Source organism: Siniperca chuatsi, linkage group LG15, assembly GCF_020085105.1.
Source record: "Siniperca chuatsi isolate FFG_IHB_CAS linkage group LG15, ASM2008510v1, whole genome shotgun sequence".
Taxonomy (NCBI): domain Eukaryota; kingdom Metazoa; phylum Chordata; class Actinopteri; order Centrarchiformes; family Sinipercidae; genus Siniperca; species Siniperca chuatsi.
The window spans coordinates 20,810,402-20,828,552 of NC_058056.1; the positions used below are offsets into that span (position 1 = coordinate 20,810,402).

Below are 18,151 nucleotides of genomic sequence, written 5' to 3' on the forward strand. Positions count from 1 at the left end.
TCCATTTATTGTAGGAGTAATGCAACTGGCTAGTAAAAATAATGAAAGTAATATACAATTGAACTACCCCTCATTTATGGGGAATCAATGGTGTAGAAGAGTAAGGTCAAAGGTGGGATTTGAGGAGAGGTATTAAAGACAAGATGGAAACATGAAACAGAGTTCCACCAGTAGTACTGCATATTGAGCATAAATGGGATTTCAGCATCATTAAAACTACATATGTCAACAATTGGCTGGGGTACTCTGTAAAGTGCATTACCCAGAACATGCCACTAGAGAGCATACGTCTACTGTTTTGGGAGGTAATCCTGTTTCAATATTTACTGTAAGTTGTGTGTGAAAGAGAGGGGGAGGTCAGGCATGCACTATTCAACAGAACAGCTATAATTATATTGCTTTATGCTGCAGCAGTTCTGCCTCCGATAAATAACAATTTTAAAAAAAAATTTGAGCTCAGTATGAATGTGGCATATTCAGTTTGTAGACCCATTCTCTGCAATGAGACAAGTTTTTACCACTTAATAAAAGTGGCAGAAGTGTTCCACATCACGGGACACAGAGTATCTTGTGTACTGTTTTTAGGTCACACCTGTGACACTGCTTTTCCAAACTGTCTCTCTCACACACACACACAAGCACAGAAGAAAAACATAATTGCCCTGGATTTGACCAGTGGAATATAAAAAGTCATTGGAAATAAAAAAGGAGATGGATGTTTTCATTTTAAATGTATTTGCCACTTTGTACTGCTGTACTGCTGTCACAAGCCACTTTATCTGGGTTTCTGTTACTTCTCAACTTTAGATTTTAAGACACCCTATCTTTCAGTTCTTTCACCTAATTTCCCACAAAACTTAATAATACATACTGGTAAGTCCCACAACTGTATCAATTAAAGAACTGTATGTTTCTTGATATGAAGGTATTTCCTTCTTCTTTGTCTTTGTATAAATTAGCAAGCCAGTGTGTAGCTACGTAACTGCCACCTACTTGGCTGGATTGTGAAGCACTACAGGCACCAAAATAAATTAGGAGAAAAACTTAGATCAAACAAATGAATAAATAAATTCTCTCTGCTAGACTTCTTTCTTTATGACTATATAGTTCACGATACATTCCCTAATGAGAAAATGTCATGTTTCACTTCCATCAGTGATGATACCAGTTCATTCCTTTTTAATAACACATGTTCAACTGATTCTGGTTGATTACAGTGTGCACATACCCGTGTTGGGTGCTTACCTACTTTTCTACACTGCCTTATATTTGTATACATGTCTCTGTGTTTCATTGCCTTTTGCAATTTTAAACTACATATGTTGTTGTCTACAGGATCTTGTCTTGACTCTATACTTGTTGTGCTGACAAACCACAGTATCGGGGCAGTTACCACCTTCATTGTGTTGTATCCCACCAAAACCAGTGTTGTTGTTCATACATTACACTGAGTGGTGAAAACTGCAGCACATGTGTGCCCTGAATCTGAATACCTCAAACCATCTGTAACTTTGAATAGGTCCACAAAGCAGGGTCACTAATTCTGTGTGCTATCTAGGTTGGAAAAGACTTCTCTTTCAATTTCTTATGCCGATTTAGATTTATATTTGGCATCATAAATAAGCAGGTACTGTGGAACTGTAAATTGAAAAGGCTTGTGTTTTCTGCTTTTGAATTTCCTTTCCACTAAAGAACGCTAAAACTGGATTTGTAATTCTCCCAACACTTCATGACCAGTGTGGGATGAAGGTTAACCCTGTATACAAACATTTAGTACAAGTACTGTACATAAGTACAATTTTGAGGTACTTGTGCTTTACTTGAGTATTTTCTTTTAGTATGAAACTTCAGCTCCACTACATTTCAGAGGTAAATATTGTACTTTTTTACTCCATCGCATTTATTTGACAGCTAAATGTACTAGTTACTTTGCCGATTAAGATTTTGCATACAAAACATATGTGCATCTTATTAAGATAAGATCCACTGTAGTCTAATCTACCCAATAGTATATAAAGTAGTAATGGTTCCAGCTCCTCTATACTAATAAAAATTGCTACTTACATAATGCATATTAGTAATTAAATACTATAATATAGCCTACAACACTCACATGGGCCACTTGATACTTTAAGTACATTTAGTTGATTACGTACTCTTACTTAATTAAGATTTTGAGCGTAGGACTTTTCCTTATATTGGATGTTTACATCATGGTATTGCTTATTTTATTCACGTAAAGGACCTCAATACTTCTTCCACCACTGCTCTTTTAAACACAACCCTGGTATTGTGGACACTGATGCTAGTTTAATATGGTTTAAATGCACCACCAAAAACACTTCCTTATATTCATACTGCTGGCATGTACAGTAATGTTATATTTATAAGATCTTATGAGAGCCCATATATTTAACTCCGATTCCCGACTTGCCCCATTTTTAGGAAAAACTCGGCAGGCTGACCTTCTCTTCTTTTATTTTACCCATGTGGTGACTCAAAGTACGATTTTCATTACATACAACTCGATCAAACCTAACCACTTGATATGATGTAGCTACTGGAAATTTGCCGCGGCCTTCTTTTTTCACAAAATGATAGTCGTCTTGTCCAATCGCGACTCAAGCAGAAGCTTGTCCCCGCCTGTTTTTGGCTCTTGAAAGTGCCTGGACTAATCAGCGCTCGCCTCCGTGTGTTCAGCCATTTTGTAAGAAAATCAAGCAAGTCTGCCGCCCTCCCTACCTTCGCTTCAGACCTGCAGTTTTTTTTCTTGTGCAATGGACGGGTAAGTGAAAAAGAGCCACACTTAAGACTTAAATTTATTAGGCAAACCAACCGCTGAGTAATTTCTTCGCACATTTCGGTTGCTTATTGAAATATTTTGATTCCGATGGTTGTTTCACTTAGCCGTTAGAACGGGAAAGTTTTGAAACATTTTTTTTTCATCAAAACATGCAACAGTTAGCAGGAGCGTAAGCTAACTAGCAGCTGCTAGCCATCGCCACTGCTAGCAAACGTTATTTATGTGAACCGTCTGAACGGACATATTTCATTGTTTTATGTAAAAGGCATTAACGCTAACTAAAGCAAACGGGACTTGATGAGAGTTACAATTTCAACAAACTTTTTTTGATTAACATACTGACAATACTCCGTCGTTTGCTAACGCAGACATTAGTTAACATTGGCTACCTTGGTAACTTGGTTTCACGGGAGCTCGAGCGCTAGCTAAAGCAACGTGTCTCATTTCCGCATTCATTTGTCTGCGGAGTGCCAGGGCCATGTTGAAGATGTCTGGCCTGAACATTTCGCGTTGATTGAATCAGAGACTTCTACACCGGGTTATCTAAGCAGGGTAGGATATGGTACATATTAGATCACCTGCATTCGACAGTTGAAAGGACTTCCAATGCTATGTGAACGTTGCCTTGAACTCGCTCAGCGTTACGGTTACCGTACATTTGTTATTTAGAGATTTGCTTCATTATGACTTGTGCTTAGTGTCCACTCTGAAGTTTGCTCTTATGTTTTGCCAAACCACTACAGCCGCCTAGACGCTGACTTGTACCCTCTGGGATCCGGCTACGTCCCTGAAATTGAGTAAGTATTGTGTATATTTTTGCATGGCCGTGTTTGGCTCGACTTATTAAGTTGCTGCGGTGCTTTCTGAATTTCAAGATTCGTAAATGTATTCATCTCTGAATGAGGAAGTCAGTTTGCTTTTGTTTGAACAGCACTATATTATTGATTTTGTAAGGACTGTATTTCCGGAGTGCAGAATGTTCTGCTTTTGTGGTGAATTGTTTAACAGCATCTCATGATTGATTATGGGTAATTTCCTTTGATTTCCTGGATAATTATGAGCTTCCTTTCTCGTTCACAGCAGTGTCCATGACATATCAGTTGGCACAAAGGTAGGCATTTATTTAATCTCTTCTTTGCAGCTCTGCTTCTTTTCACTTTTCCTCATTTCACTGACTATACTATATACTATAAAATGTGTGTGTAGTTATGTTAAACTCTTAACATGTTTTTTGCAAAGTAAATACATTTGTGAGTGGTGTTGATTGAGAAGTTGTTCAATGGGTATCACAGTTTAAAATTCCAGTAGGTTTTGTGGTTTTAAAAATTTAATTTAATTTTTAATAAATATATACAATTGTGCTGTAATTGGAATGCTTTTTCCCATCAAAATTAGCTTTGAGGTCAGATAATGAGATTTCATTGTATTTACATTACACAAGTGTGGCAGGTATTTCTACATGACCCACTGCACCTAAACAAATTTTTAGGAAACAGGGGCATGAGAAACCTTTTACAAGACAGAGTGGAAAAGAACTGTGTCGACATTGAGGACTTGAATAACATGGTCCGTCAGTTTTCAAGAACTTCCTCTATAATTACAGAACTGCTGTCCGAAGACATTTCTCATGTGTAATGAGTTTGCAGTTGCAGGCTGGCTGGCTCTCCTTTTTTTGTTTTGTTTTTTATAAAGATTTATGATATGCAGTAGAATACATAAAGGTTGCAGAAACTCTCAAGACTGTGGACATGGAATATTTGATAATTCAATTAGAATAGATTTTCTGAGGTGGGGCTTTATTTTTTTCCTGTTCTGTTTCTGCTGGGTTGTGTGGCTGTTGGGAAATGAAACTTCCTGTTTATTTTGTGTGTTCCATAATAGCCTGTTGGTCTTACTGGAATGTTAAGAAAGCAGCTGAATCCTGCCCTGGCGCTTGATATTTATTCGGTCTTGTTTCTATCACAAGACTACTCAACCAGCAACAGGGAAACAAATTAGCAAATGTTCACTGTTAATCTTTTTGCATGAATTTGCTCTTATCGTTTCTAGTGATGTGGGAGCTGTTGTATGCTTATGTAACTGTAACCGCAGCCCATCACTACATGTCTGTGTGTGCAAACTTGTTGAAGAGGTAACGCATTTGTTTTTGGCAAACTACTGGTTGTTTGCTTGTGTACCCAATAAAATGTCTGCATAAGTAGTAATCCTTGGTAACACGGCCTGTGGTAGTTATGTGTAGGTGGAGTAATTTAACTCAGTTTAGGGCTGTAACCATCCTCCCACAACAGTCCTCACCCACCCGACCAAAGGTCTTTACACTGTTTAAACAAGCACTCTGATACGCATGCTGTAACAGGGACACACCCCACCCCCTCTGTTCGTTTTAGTAAGGCCTGTTTTTCAACTTGGTAACAATGCACGATTTAATGGGTGCTGATCGGTACTCAAGATTTGACTCCTGATGTGATTCTTTAACTTTTACTGTTTTCTGGATTTGATGTGCTGTGGTAGTGATAATTCTGAGTTATGGAGCGCTGCCTTGCTGGAATCTGTAATTATTCTGTCTGGGCAGAGTGTCTGGCATTCCGCGGTCGCATTCCAATCTCCCCCCTCCAGCCCCTGGTGAGGCACAGCTCCCTGCCCCCTCCACTGGCAAAGGCTGATCACAGTGAACAAACATGTCTGTACCTGTGCTCTTCTCCCCTGTGCCTTTCCTGAGAGATTACCACCCCCACTGCCCTGCATAATCCAAATTTTAAAGTCCCTTGCCAACACAAGTACAAAATGAATAATCTCAGATTTTGTTTCCTTGTAAGTTCATAAAGGTTCTTTTTTTGTTTTTTTTCCCCAAATGCTTTTTTCCCCCGTTAGAGTTGGAGATCCCATGTTCTTCTTTCTTTGATGCAATGCAAACCAGGCATGATGTGGTGTATGGAGCAGGGAGATTACCTCTAGTCCATGTTCCTTTTTTTTAAAAAATGAAGTTCAAGGTAGGCCATTGTCAGTGAGAGGAAGCTGCTCAGCAGTTTCAGTATGTGGGCCAGTAATGTGTCATCGTCTCCTGAAGGTTACTATTATACTGTCAGCTCCCTGAGCAAACAAAGGATGTGAACAAGTCGATACATAGTTCATGGGTTTGTGTTGGAAAAATGGGTTTAGCACTGCCTTGGATTCAACCAACAAACCATTTATAAGCTCTATTTTTCTTCCATTGGCTTTGTACTGTAACTTTTTCTTTGTGCTGCTCTGCACTCTCCTTCCAAAAGCTATAGGTATATTCTTCAGTCAATTGTTACACAATACTCTGTTTTGTATGTGACTTGATGTTGCTGCTCTGCACTGTAGACTGTCTGTCTTAGCTCTGAGGTTATTATTAGAATGAGGAAGTCGGGGGAGAGAGAGAAAGCGAGTCCTGCCATGGAACAGTAACCATCAGTCCCCAGGAGGAAGTTTAGCAAAACCCTGGAAGCAGGCGGGATCTTTCTGCTCTTCCTGTTTGGAGTTGGTCTGCTGACTGATAATGTGACACTGCCCGCCCACAACCATTGAGTCAGGCTGGAGCCACTTCCTTCATTTCTCATGGCTCGCATCTGCCCTTGGCCCATTTATCAAGCAAAAATAGTGTTTTTTACATTTTTCTCCCACCAACTAGAACACACCAATCTCGATCATTCAGTATAATCTGTATTGCAAGCCTGTTGTTGTTGTTGTTTTTCTACTCATATTTTTAGATGTGAGGTTTGACAGCAATGTGGGCTAACTGGCCACTCCCATTTAAAAAAATAAATAAATAAATAATAATAATCAATTGCATAGTCAATTGGTTAATAAACCATTCATAGTATCTTTTTGAGTCTTGTCAGAAACTGTCTTGCACTCTATTATGCATCTTAAGTCATTTTAGCTCAGTATGCCATGTATGCATTCCATGTATGTAAAGATTTGAACATTGACCAAAGTAGGGGGCCCCTGACCCCTACTTTCCCTACTTTGTTTGTGTGGGCTTCAGAGTGAGAGTGACACTCAGCCAAACCATGTGGAAGTCAAAGTGTAGCACCATCAAATGTTCTCTCAGATTACCTTATTCCTGCCTTTTTTATGTGTAGACTTTTTGTAGCATGACTCGAACCCACCCCAACACCATGCATATTTAAAGGCCAAGATTCACAAGGTGGAGAAGAATGCTAGCAAACCTGCATGACTGGTTGTTGTTAAAGTGCTCCGGGGCTCTTCAACTAACAGAGTGTCCTTGGGGCTCCATATGTGTGTGTGCTGCCATGTAACAATGCCCCTAGTCTCAGCCTGAACAGGACCTTCATTGTAGAGTGTTGTAGAGCTTAGGCTGCTGAACCACTTCTTGTGACTGCTATACTTCATCTCCCACAAACACATGCACAGCCCTGAAACAGCATTTTATATCTACTAAAGAGAGCGAGATGAGAGAGAGAGAGATGACAGACAAGTCTGTTTCAGCAGACAGTAAACTAGTGTGGGCTGGGAGTATCCCTATCTTGTCTTCTGATCCAGAGGGCTTCAGTGTGTTATCCTTCTTCCTAATGCTGAATTATGAGAAGATGAGTTGTACTGACTGACAGCTGCTGTTAAACTAAACTTTTACTTCTGACTTGTCTGCTTAAACCTGAATAGTAGCTGTTCCTCCTTGAATGTGATTGGCGGTAAAACATGGTAATTTGGCACATTGTAAGTCAGAAATAATGGCCTACTGTGACTAAGTTATTGAACTAGGCAACACTGTTAGAGAAGAGTATAAAATGGGATAGGAAGACATGATTATGATGGGAAGTCAAATATCCCTGCTTACAAGCTAGGTCACTTCATTCTTCCTGGTGAGGAAGGTGGAGTTCTTCTCAAGCATGTTTGCTCAATCCTCTTTTGGTTATCAGATTACTTCCTGCTTTATATCACAATGGCTCGGTAATATGAGAGCTGTGCTCTCCACCTGCCATGCTGTGCCCTCATTGGTGAATGCACTGAAGTGAGCCATTGTTTTCTTTCCTTCTGCAGAGGGGATCCGACGAACTCTTTTCTTCCTGCATATCCAACGGGCCCTATATCATGAACTCAGGTAGGGGGGTTGCCATGGATGGGGTGAATCCTTTTTTTTATTGAAGTGCTTGTCGTGTCTGTGTTGTTTGTGTTGCCATGACAATCAATCCATTATTCAAGAAGAACCAGACCCTTCTGTTCCCTCCCTGATTGTATCTGCTTCTGTCTTTTTCTTGCAGCCAATGGCAACGACAGCAAAAAATTCAAAGGTGACGTCCGCAGTCCTGGTGTTCCATCACGTGTGGTCCATGTACGCAAGCTTCCCAACGACATAAATGAGGCTGAGGTTATTGGACTGGGACTGCCCTTTGGGAAGGTCACTAATCTGCTGATGCTGAAAGGGAAAAACCAGGTAAGGACTGATATATGCAGGTCTGCTCACCAAACCTGTATGACTTGCACTCCTGGATGAAATTTCTCTTTAGGGACAAGGGATCAGCTTTCTAGCCTTCTGCCCTGACCTGAAAATTATGACAATGACCCTTTTGTCACATCCTCGTGGTTTAGTAGGTTAAGACATTGAATCCCTCTCTCTTAAATATCTCCTGTTTTCTGATTCCTGCAGTTATGTGTCAAAACTAATAAAGATGTCAAATGGAATTTGGCTAAAAATAGACAAACAGTGATTGGCAGTGAATGTAAGTGTGCAGAGAAAATGCCCATAATAAGAGAGTTTTACAACAGACTGTCTAAGTTATTAGGAATGCTTAATATTGCCTCTGAGTGGCACATTATGTGATGGGAGAAACAAATTGAGTGTTTCTTCTTCTCCCCTGCAGGCATTCTTGGAACTGAACAGTGAGGAGTGTGCACAGACGATGGTGAGCTACTACTCCTCTGTCACCCCTGTCATCAGAAACCACCCCATTTACATGCAGTACTCAACTCATAAGGAGCTCAAGACGGACAACTCCCCCAACCAAGTGGTAAGGATTTGTGCACACACTTGGTTTTCATGTCGACTGTTTTAGGTGTCAGTTTAATATTTCTTCCTTCCACCAGTCTTTATTGGTTTAAACTTTGTGATCCTTTTTTAAAGACTCTGAACAGTGTAGTGTTTGTTAATTTGTCTAGTAAGTTCGTTGCGGAATTTTGTTGGTAAACCACAAAAAACAGCATGCTAAAACATATGGCAGTTGCTTTGAACAAAAAACAAACCTGCATTCATTTATTACTGTAGGACTGCACGATTATAGTTAAAAAAAATTTTTAAAAAAATTGCATCACAATTTTCATTTTCACTGAAAACTATTAAAATCATGAATGCTGTTTTGTCACATATTTTACCTTTTTTATTAAGAAATTGCAGCTTCTGCGTTTTGGATATTGTGTTGGCCATATTGCAATTTCGATTAATTGTGCAGCCCTATATTAGTGCATACTTTTCTCCGTCCATGCTCAAAAGTTCCTCGTCTTTTCCCCTTAGCGTGCCCAGGCAGCTCTGCAGGCAGTCAATGCACTGCATGGAGGTGGGATGGGAAGCATGGCCATTTCCGCAGAAGCAGTTAGCATCGGAGGAGCAACGTCCCAAAGCCCTGTACTCAGAGTCATAGTGGAAAACCTCTTCTACCCTGTCACCCTGGATGTACTGCACCAGGTACCATGTGTACTCACAGACACAGACATATGCAAAGTGATACATAGCTTGACAATGTTACCCACTCACCTACTATAAATATATTTTATTGTTGTTGCATCAGTCTCTTCTTTCCTCTTATTATGTTACTGAGAAATGTTGTTGTTTATTACATTCTCTGCGAAACACTTTGCTAATTGTTGCTAATTGTGGGACTCTTGTTTAAAAGAGATATGCATTCCCTTTGCTTATCTTCCAGTACAGTTGTCATGGAAATGTTATTTTTTCCCTAAGTATGTTGTCATGATGTCGTACCTAATCGTGCTGTCTCCCCTCCCCAGATTTTCTCTAAGTTTGGCACTGTGCTGAAGATCATCACGTTCACTAAGAACAACCAGTTCCAGGCTCTGATCCAGTATGCCGATGGCATGACAGCTCAGCATGCCAAACTGGTAAGACTGGTACAACTAATGCTGCCTTTCTCATGATGTTTCACTCTGAGGTTGTTACCAGGTTTTTGCAGTAGGCCTGAGATTGGCCATAACAAATAAACCAATTTAAAGCAAACTATTGCAGCTACAGTGCAGTGTGTACACTGGGGGACCAATTGATCAAACATGAAACTGTAGTTAAAATCACCAGTGTAAAACACGTCGCATACATTGTCTTAAGCCTAATGCTCAAATATCTGTCTCAGTCTCTGGATGGACAGAACATCTACAATGCCTGCTGTACCCTGAGAATCAGCTTCTCCAAGCTCACCAGCCTCAATGTCAAGTACAACAATGACAAGAGCAGGGATTACACCCGCCCAGACCTCCCCACTGCAGATTCACAGCCCTCCATTGACCACCAGACCATGGCAGCTGCTGCATTTGGTAAGATTGTGACATGATTTTAAGAAGTTTTTGTGTTTGGTTCTAATCACATCTATAAATGTTAACAAGCCTATATAGTTCAGTTGCTTTTGAATTAGCACTTCCAGGTTTTTCTTCACCAAATATGTCCTTGATTTATCAGTTTGTTTGTTTTTAAGCATTTCCCAAGCATTTTCTTTATTTCCTGTGATTTTTTTATTTATTTTTTTCTGAACATTATTCAAAGTACACATTTGATGGAGAAGTTTGTGGTTTTATTAATGTTTGTTGCCTCTTGTCCCAGCTGCCCCAGGCATAATCTCAGCCTCTCCCTATGGTGGAGCTCATGCCTTCCCCCCAACCTTTGCCATCCAACAGACAGGTCAGTACACTAACTTTCTCTATGTTCTTCCATTTATAATGAGACCTGTATCCCTTCACCAAACATTTGCCTGCCAAAGCAGATTACTTTTTAGTATGACAAGAGCAATAAGTTGAAAGTAATTAATATTTTATTCCTCTTAGGTCTGTCGATGCCTGGTATTCCTGGCGCTCTGGCGTCTCTGGGTGTGGGCCACGGTGGCATGGCAGCTGCAGCAGCTGCCGCTAGCCGGTTCGGTCTGTCAGGGCTCGGCCCTTCTGGGGGACACCATGTCTTGTTGGTCAGCAATCTGAACCCTGAGGTCAGTGCACTCACAAGGCTTAAAGAGTTCTACATCCTGCCTGTGTCAGTGCAGTGCTGAGAAATGTTAAAATGTTAGTTCCATTTGTTTACACTATGGTTCATGGACCTGGATCCATTTGTTCAAGAGCTCCAGTGTTTTGCCCCCCATTTCCCACCACCTCCATGTGATCAGACTAGTTAGAGTACCCTTACCACTGTTTTTAATTAAAGGGGGTCATCGAGTCAAAACCCTTTCTCTTTCAGGACCTCTCTGTGTTTGACCAAACCTGCTGCATTTCTGACCTGCCACTTTGCTCACTGTGAATTTTAAGTTTATTCAAAACACTAACTTCTTTTTTTTTTTTTTTTTTAAACTTACCATTTCATATCTTCATTTTTTGTCCATTAGTTGAAATCATCCTTGAGTTGTTGGAGAGACAATATTACTTTTTTCTTTGTATTTTTTTAAAGAAACACATCATGCCTGTGATTTAGGTCTTGAATGTATAAGTAGTCTGTCGCACTATTACATTTACTGTAGTTATGTAGTCATTACATAAAAAAATGTTCATTTTAAGATCAGCTTTTAAGTTGGAACAGGATTATTAAAATTGATATTCAGATTTGACTGTTATTATAATGTAATTTTAAATCTAAACAAACAGTATGTAATTTAAAAGTACATATTGTCTCTGCCTTTTTCTGTATTTCATTGTTAATCTTTTTTTCTCTTCTTTTTCTCCTAGTGTTCCCATAGTGACAGTGCATTTTAATTTAGCCAGTTCTACTGTCTGAAGCACTACATTTCTTTGTGTATACTGACCTTGTTTTTTACTTCTTTTTTTCTCTCTTCTTTCTCTGTCCCCCTCTCCCTCTTTTTTGTATTAAAACCCCCTCACCTCTTGCCAACTGACTGCACGCCCCACGACCAATTGTTCCTCCTCTCCCCTCTGTTACTACTACAACCACTCCTCCTTCCACCCACCCAAACCTCTTTCTCCCCAATTCATTGTCCCCAATTTGGACACCACCCACAAATTGAAAACACAACATTGACACCTCTTTGGTCCCCCCCGATTTTGCCATAATCTTTCCTATCTTCTTTCTTTCCTCCACCTTACCTACATCTTTCTTTTCTCTTCTTCCTCCTCATGCTGTTCGAATCCTCTCCTCCTCTTGTCCTATCTTCATTCTCTTCATCCCTCATGCCTCTCCTTCCTCCATGGTACTGTGGCCTTCCTGTGGACCTCGCTGCCTGTGGCCTGCGGACATGTCCCGACTCCACTCCACTGTCCTCCACTCCGCTCCGTCTCTTTTCCCCTGTCCCCTGTTCCGTATCCCCCTTTGGCCCCCTGCCCCGCTGCTCCCCCTGCTGTCTCTAAAGAGCGTTACGCCACACTGCCTCTTTATTCTTTTCGGTACGTTATCATCCTTTCATCTCCTTTTTTATTACTACTGTTACCTGGCAAGGTGGGCATGTCTTGTCTCATGTTGTTGGCTTTTTTTTTTAACCACTGATGGCTCGTCATCAGGCTCCAGGGCTATGAAGGGTGGGGGTGTCTGTTTGTGTTGGGGTTTGTATGACCTGTTTTGGTTGTTGTGGGTTTGTGTGAGAAAAGTAAGGTGAGAACACCACACAAAGCTGCAGCATTTCATTTAATTTTAACAGCAGTGGTTTACTGTCCATGGGCAAAAACATTTTTCAGTTTTTCATCTTCAAAGAACACAGCCCCTCAATGGAAATATTGCCTCACTAAATAGAAATGTGGGGATCATTTTGTTCGGGAATGAGGCGGGAAGCCGATCTAAATTCTAAAGCATCACCCTCGGGAAAAGGATAAAAGTCGACTCTTTATTTGGTTCTGCACGGTCCAATTTTAAACCATGAAAATTCATCAAATTTAATTTTTGTTAGGGTGAATTTTCTGTGGTTGCCTTGAGTCACTCAGCAACTGTACATAGAAACATGAAATGCTGCTGCTTTTTTAGTGATTGTGAGTTGACATATCCCTTGGATTATGTCACCATATTACTCTTTTGCAGTCTCTCAGTTACTCTAATGTAGGTATGTGCATGTTTAGTTTATTCCTGCATGTCTCTTAGGCCCTGAGGTTGGTCAAGAAATCAACTTTTTCTTCACTAGAGCAATCAAACCGATCCCCGCCCCCCACATCTGTGAAATTCTTATCTAAGAGGGCTTGTGTAGGATTAGTTCTAGAGATTCCATGCAGAACTAAACAGAAAATTACTAGAATAGCCTGACAGTTACTTATTAATCAGTGCTCATTTAGTAGCAGTATAAATATTAATGTCCCTGATTTGATGGTTTAAATTGTTTTTTGTTGCTGTGATTGACTGTGTGGCTGTACTGTGGTGTTCTTTCTTGAACTTGTATTGTGACACCTTCCTCTTCCTCCTTAGGTGTGTATGGCGATGTGATGAGAGTGAAGATCCTATTCAATAAAAAGGAGAACGCTCTGATCCAGATGTCTGATGGCACACAGGCTCAGCTAGGTAGCTACACTCTAGCCCTGCAAAACACTATTTGCTTTCTTTGATCTGTCATTTTCTTTCATCTTCTCTTTTCCCCACATCATTTTACCATACATTGTTTTGAGCCTAGTGGGCCTCAACTGAGCAAACAGGTCACGTCTTCCTTTGATAAATGACTGTCTGTTTTCAGATTATTTACTTGTTTCATTTGTTTTACCATCTGTAAATACACTAAAATGGTATGCAATCTTTTCTGTTGATGCATATATGTCAGGGATGGTAAGGATGGAAATTGATTTTAAAAATCATTTAAATTAGCCCCAGTTGACTTCTGTTAAACTAGTAATAGAAATTAAACTATTTGAATGTACAATTTTAAAATGGAACAGTTAATCTGTGCTGGCAAGAAAGGAAAAATGTGTGAAATCAGTCATAAGTCTTGTTTAGAGTTGTATGTGAAGCCAGGTTTGTGTGTGTGGTGTTCTTTAAAAGTGGTGACTATCTTATGAATGTTTCTCAGCTATGAGCCACCTGAATGGCCAGCGTCTTCATGGCAGGGACATGCGTGTGACATTTTCGAAACACACCACAGTGCAGCTTCCCAGAGAAGGCCATGAGGACCAGGGCCTTACAAAGGACTACGGCAACTCGCCTCTTCACCGTTTCAAGAAGCCTGGCTCCAAAAATTACTCCAACATCTTCCCACCCTCTGCAACACTCCATCTCTCCAACATACCGTGAGTGCTGCTGCAAGAGCCTCATTTTCATTCCCACTCTCTCCTCAGCAGCTTTTGTGCTCTAAGCTTTTCCTTTTGTAGTCCTGACTCATTTTCTATATTTAGTGCTTGGGATTAAGTAGTTGTGAAAGTATTTTCTAAACATGCTACTCTAGAGGTGCATTTTTAGATTTAATGATACCTCATGTGTCTTGTTTCACCATACCAGTAATAAACACAAAAATGCAAATAAGGAAATGTGAACCCACATAAATGCTTTATGTTGATTCTTTATTTTCCCCTCTGCTTTCAGGCCTTCTGTGGTGGAGGATGACCTCAGGAGGCTTTTTGCCAGCTCAGGAGCCACAGTCAAGGCCTTCAAGTTCTTTCAGTAAGTCTGAGTCCAATCACACTCAGTTGTCTTAAATTTCGTTCTTATTGGTGTTTTGAATTCTTGGCTTTCTTCAGAACACTTGACAACTTCGATTTAAGGCAAAGCCGATTTTAAGCTGTTAATGCTATAAGGTGGTATTCATTGTCTAGAGTCTGAGCAAGGTGTCTTTATAGAGCATATAGAAAAATCAGTCTTCAAAGTACAACATAGCAAGTAGTAAGCAACCTTCACAAAGTGCGCAGCATGTTGACACTTTCAGAACTCTCTTTATTTAACAGAAAAGACCGCAAGATGGCCCTGATCCAGATGGCCTCAGTCGAGGAGGCAATCGAGTCCCTCATCGAGTTCCACAACCACGATCTGGGAGAGAACCACCACCTTCGAGTGTCCTTCTCAAAGTCCACCATCTGAGTGCCTTTTCTTCCTCCCTCCAAGTCTATTGCCATCTGAATGCTACTTTTCTTAAGGTTGCCTTCAGTGGAAATGGCCACCATTACATATTTATGGCTATGGTTCTTTGTAGAATGTTGCTCCCTTCACCCCCATTCTTAATTTCTCCCCATCATTTATAGTTTTGGGTATAGAATTTAATCAATTCCACTTACTTATTCTGGTTCCAATTTTTGTCAATCATAATACACCAAAACATGTTGAAAACACACACAATTATTTTCTTTTGATTTACGGTGTCATGAACTGTAATTCAGCATAGAATACAAGGTATTTTAAATTAAAATGTAGATAAATATGAGTATGTCCTCTTGCCATGCACAAATTGATTGTTTTACACTTGTTTTTATTTGAGCTAGACATTAGCTGATTCTAGGGCATTATTACTTTGACCGGGGACCTCCAAAAACCTGGCATTCTTGGACCATGTCACAGTATGTTAGACGGACTTCTCTTGTGCAGGAAGTAGTTTTTGCTCAGTGATTACATTTTCCTGTGTCACTACTCTTTTGTTAAGCTTAGCTACACTTGTAAGCTGTAGGTCCTGCTCGTAATGATGTAAACATTATTCATGTGCATTGGTGCAAGTGTAACAGGCGATGTAAGCCAAACTTAGCTCAGGAATCAGTAAGTGGAATCAAAGTTTCTGATCAAATTCCTGGTTTTTATACAATTTAAACTGGTTTCAGTTAAGGACAGGTTCTTGGTACCCAAACCTAATCATTAATTTGTCCCATCATAAAGTTTTAAGTGGGGTCCTGGCAAATGGCAACGTTCTACAATGAAACATTCATGTATTGTATTGGAGGTAAAGTTAGGGGCAGCTGATGAACTGTCACTTTAGACCAAATCGCTAAAAAAAAAGTCACCCTCCACCATGGATGTATGTATGCTTATGTGGATGAATTATATCCACACCAGACACACTTCAGCATTCCTTTTACTATGATAGTCGTGTGGATATATCTGTGTGCGCCTTTTTGAAAGCCACTTTTTGAACCTGTTTGGCCAGTCAGCAATGGCTTGAGACAAAGGATTTTGTTTTGGTTCACAGACCACCCAACAATTAATTTCAATTAATTATCAATTTTTAATTTTTTTGGTCCTCTTAACTACCCACTTATTTGCTTTGGGGTATCCATACCACTATCTGAAGTTATTCAATAAGGACACAATTTTCTTTTAATATCTTTATCTACAGTCTTGTGCCTTACTTTGCCCCAACCAAATTGCTTAAAGCATTGCTCTGGCATCATTTGGAAAAGATGTGGCTCTCAATATACCTTTTTTTCATGCCTTCTGGTATGTTCCAGCATTGTTTAAATGGGGGAAGTGGCTCATTCAATCTTCTGTTTCTTCTTAAAAACACAAATGTTTATCTAAGGGTTTGTATGCATATATCCCATTATATGTATGTAGAAACTATGAATGTAAGTCATTTAGATGCCTAATATTTTTGCTAGGTGATGTAGCTCTGTTAGGTGTATTGTTGCAGGAGTAGAGCTGTAGAGCTTCAGCCTTCCTGCCCTACAGTCCCCATTCACCTCCATTTAGTCCTTTTCTTAGTAGGGACAATGGTGTTTGGGACCTCATTTAACCATATTATGTTCATCTATATGTGGACACATATATTCATTTATCTTTTCTTTTAATGTTAGCATTTACATGTGTATCACTTCTAAGCTTAACTGATACCTGTATGTAGTGGCTGGGTTTGATCATTATCACAGTGCCTTGACTCCTTGAGTTTTTAATCTGAGGCTGAAACACTTTCTGGCCTGGTCAGTTGACTTTGTTTACCTCTCATTCAGGTGTTTTATCTTACCTGTCTGCAAATATGCCTTTATCCCATTATATTCAGGTAATCCTACCTGTGAGAGCAGCTTGGAGGCGTTTGTCAATTGAAAGTAACAACAGTCTTGAACTGTGTCTAAAACCCAGTATATATTTATTTCTTAAATTCAGGATTACAGAGTGGGAAAGCCCTCACAGATTCCCTGTCTGTGTCCACTTAATGCCACAATCAGGTTCTTTAGTGCACTTTTCCTCAATGATAGGTCCACGTTGGCACCATCACGCTGAAGTCTTAAATGTCGTCACATTCCTGTGTGCCTCAAGCACCAGTTTCCACAGCCTCGACCACTAGTTTTGGACCAGATACAGATGCGCTCTGTCTCTATTTTTGTAAAAGATTATTATGCATGGTTTAACAAAGCTTCATGTAGCTGCAGACGGTTATGCTGTTAAGGACCAAAGTATCTTCTACCCCAGCTGTTTTGTAGTGTTGTGATTTAAGGTTTTTCCACATTCCTGCTATTCCACAAGTACACACGGCTTCAATTTAATTTTTTCCTGTTTCTCCGATGCCTTGGACAAAAGTCACATGAAGTTGAAATATCTTTTGGGTTTCAACCTATACTGTATATTGTATCCCTTTTTTGTTTGATTGACTTTACAAAGAGCCTACTTTGGTAGGGATTGCTTTAGAATGGATACTTAATTGAAATGTTGACAGTGTAGAAGATTATATGCCTTTCAAGTTTTGTTAAAAGCTTTTATTTTTCTCTCCTTTTTTATATGGGGGTGGGGTTATTGTATGAAGCGGGGTTGATGGTTGTATATATTCATGTTTTTGTACCACAAAATCATTTGGATTATATCCTCTTTACGTTCAAAACATGTATATTTTGATAAAACAATACAGACCTATTAAGCTCTCTAGAGCTGTAAAAACAAAAACTTTTGTAACACAAAGACATTAAACCAATCTGAACACAGAAGTGTCTCTGTATGTGCCCCCCACCCACCCCCCTTGCCATTCTGTTCTTGTCTCTTGCATCTTCTGCTGCCTTCAATAAATCTTTAGTTTGTTCCTTCTTTCATCTGGCCTCATTTGGTTTCTGTCTCTTCCCGCCTGTCCTGTGGAACTGCTGCTCTGTAACGGTTAACATCTCGTAACATTTTCCACATTTCCCATCCTATTTACTACTGGTGGGTTTTATTTTAATCTTTTACTATATTTCCAACTTTGTACTCATCCCATCTGAAACTTGACTGACTGCTCACCTGGGCTCAGTTCAATCCTGTTACAATCCCTTGATGAAACAGCGGTGATGATGATGGCAGGGTGG

The 18,151-nt window shown here is 39.9% G+C and overlaps 1 protein-coding gene across 3 annotated transcripts; it reads left to right on the forward strand.

Moving 5' to 3' along the window:
* The first annotated feature begins 2,687 nt into the window (after positions 1-2,687).
* LOC122862350 (polypyrimidine tract-binding protein 1-like) lies at positions 2,688-17,902 on the forward strand. 3 transcript variants are annotated; one of them, XM_044167792.1, is made up of 16 exons: positions 2,688-2,785; positions 3,547-3,600; positions 3,884-3,914; positions 7,829-7,889; positions 8,050-8,222; positions 8,650-8,796; positions 9,297-9,467; positions 9,788-9,898; positions 10,144-10,324; positions 10,608-10,685; positions 10,829-10,986; positions 12,352-12,385; positions 13,389-13,481; positions 13,981-14,197; positions 14,490-14,567; positions 14,849-17,902. In XM_044167792.1, exons 1-16 carry the CDS (start codon positions 2,778-2,780, stop codon positions 14,979-14,981), a joined length of 1,728 nt encoding a protein of 575 aa, XP_044023727.1. In that variant the 5' UTR covers positions 2,688-2,777; the 3' UTR covers positions 14,982-17,902. The 3 variants fall into 3 exon arrangements, with proteins under 3 accessions (XP_044023727.1, XP_044023728.1, XP_044023729.1); XM_044167793.1 differs by having other exon boundaries at positions 2,735-2,785; positions 3,887-3,914; XM_044167794.1 differs by lacking the exon at positions 2,688-2,785 and adding an exon at positions 3,268-3,355.
* The last annotated feature ends 249 nt before the right edge of the window (positions 17,903-18,151 follow it).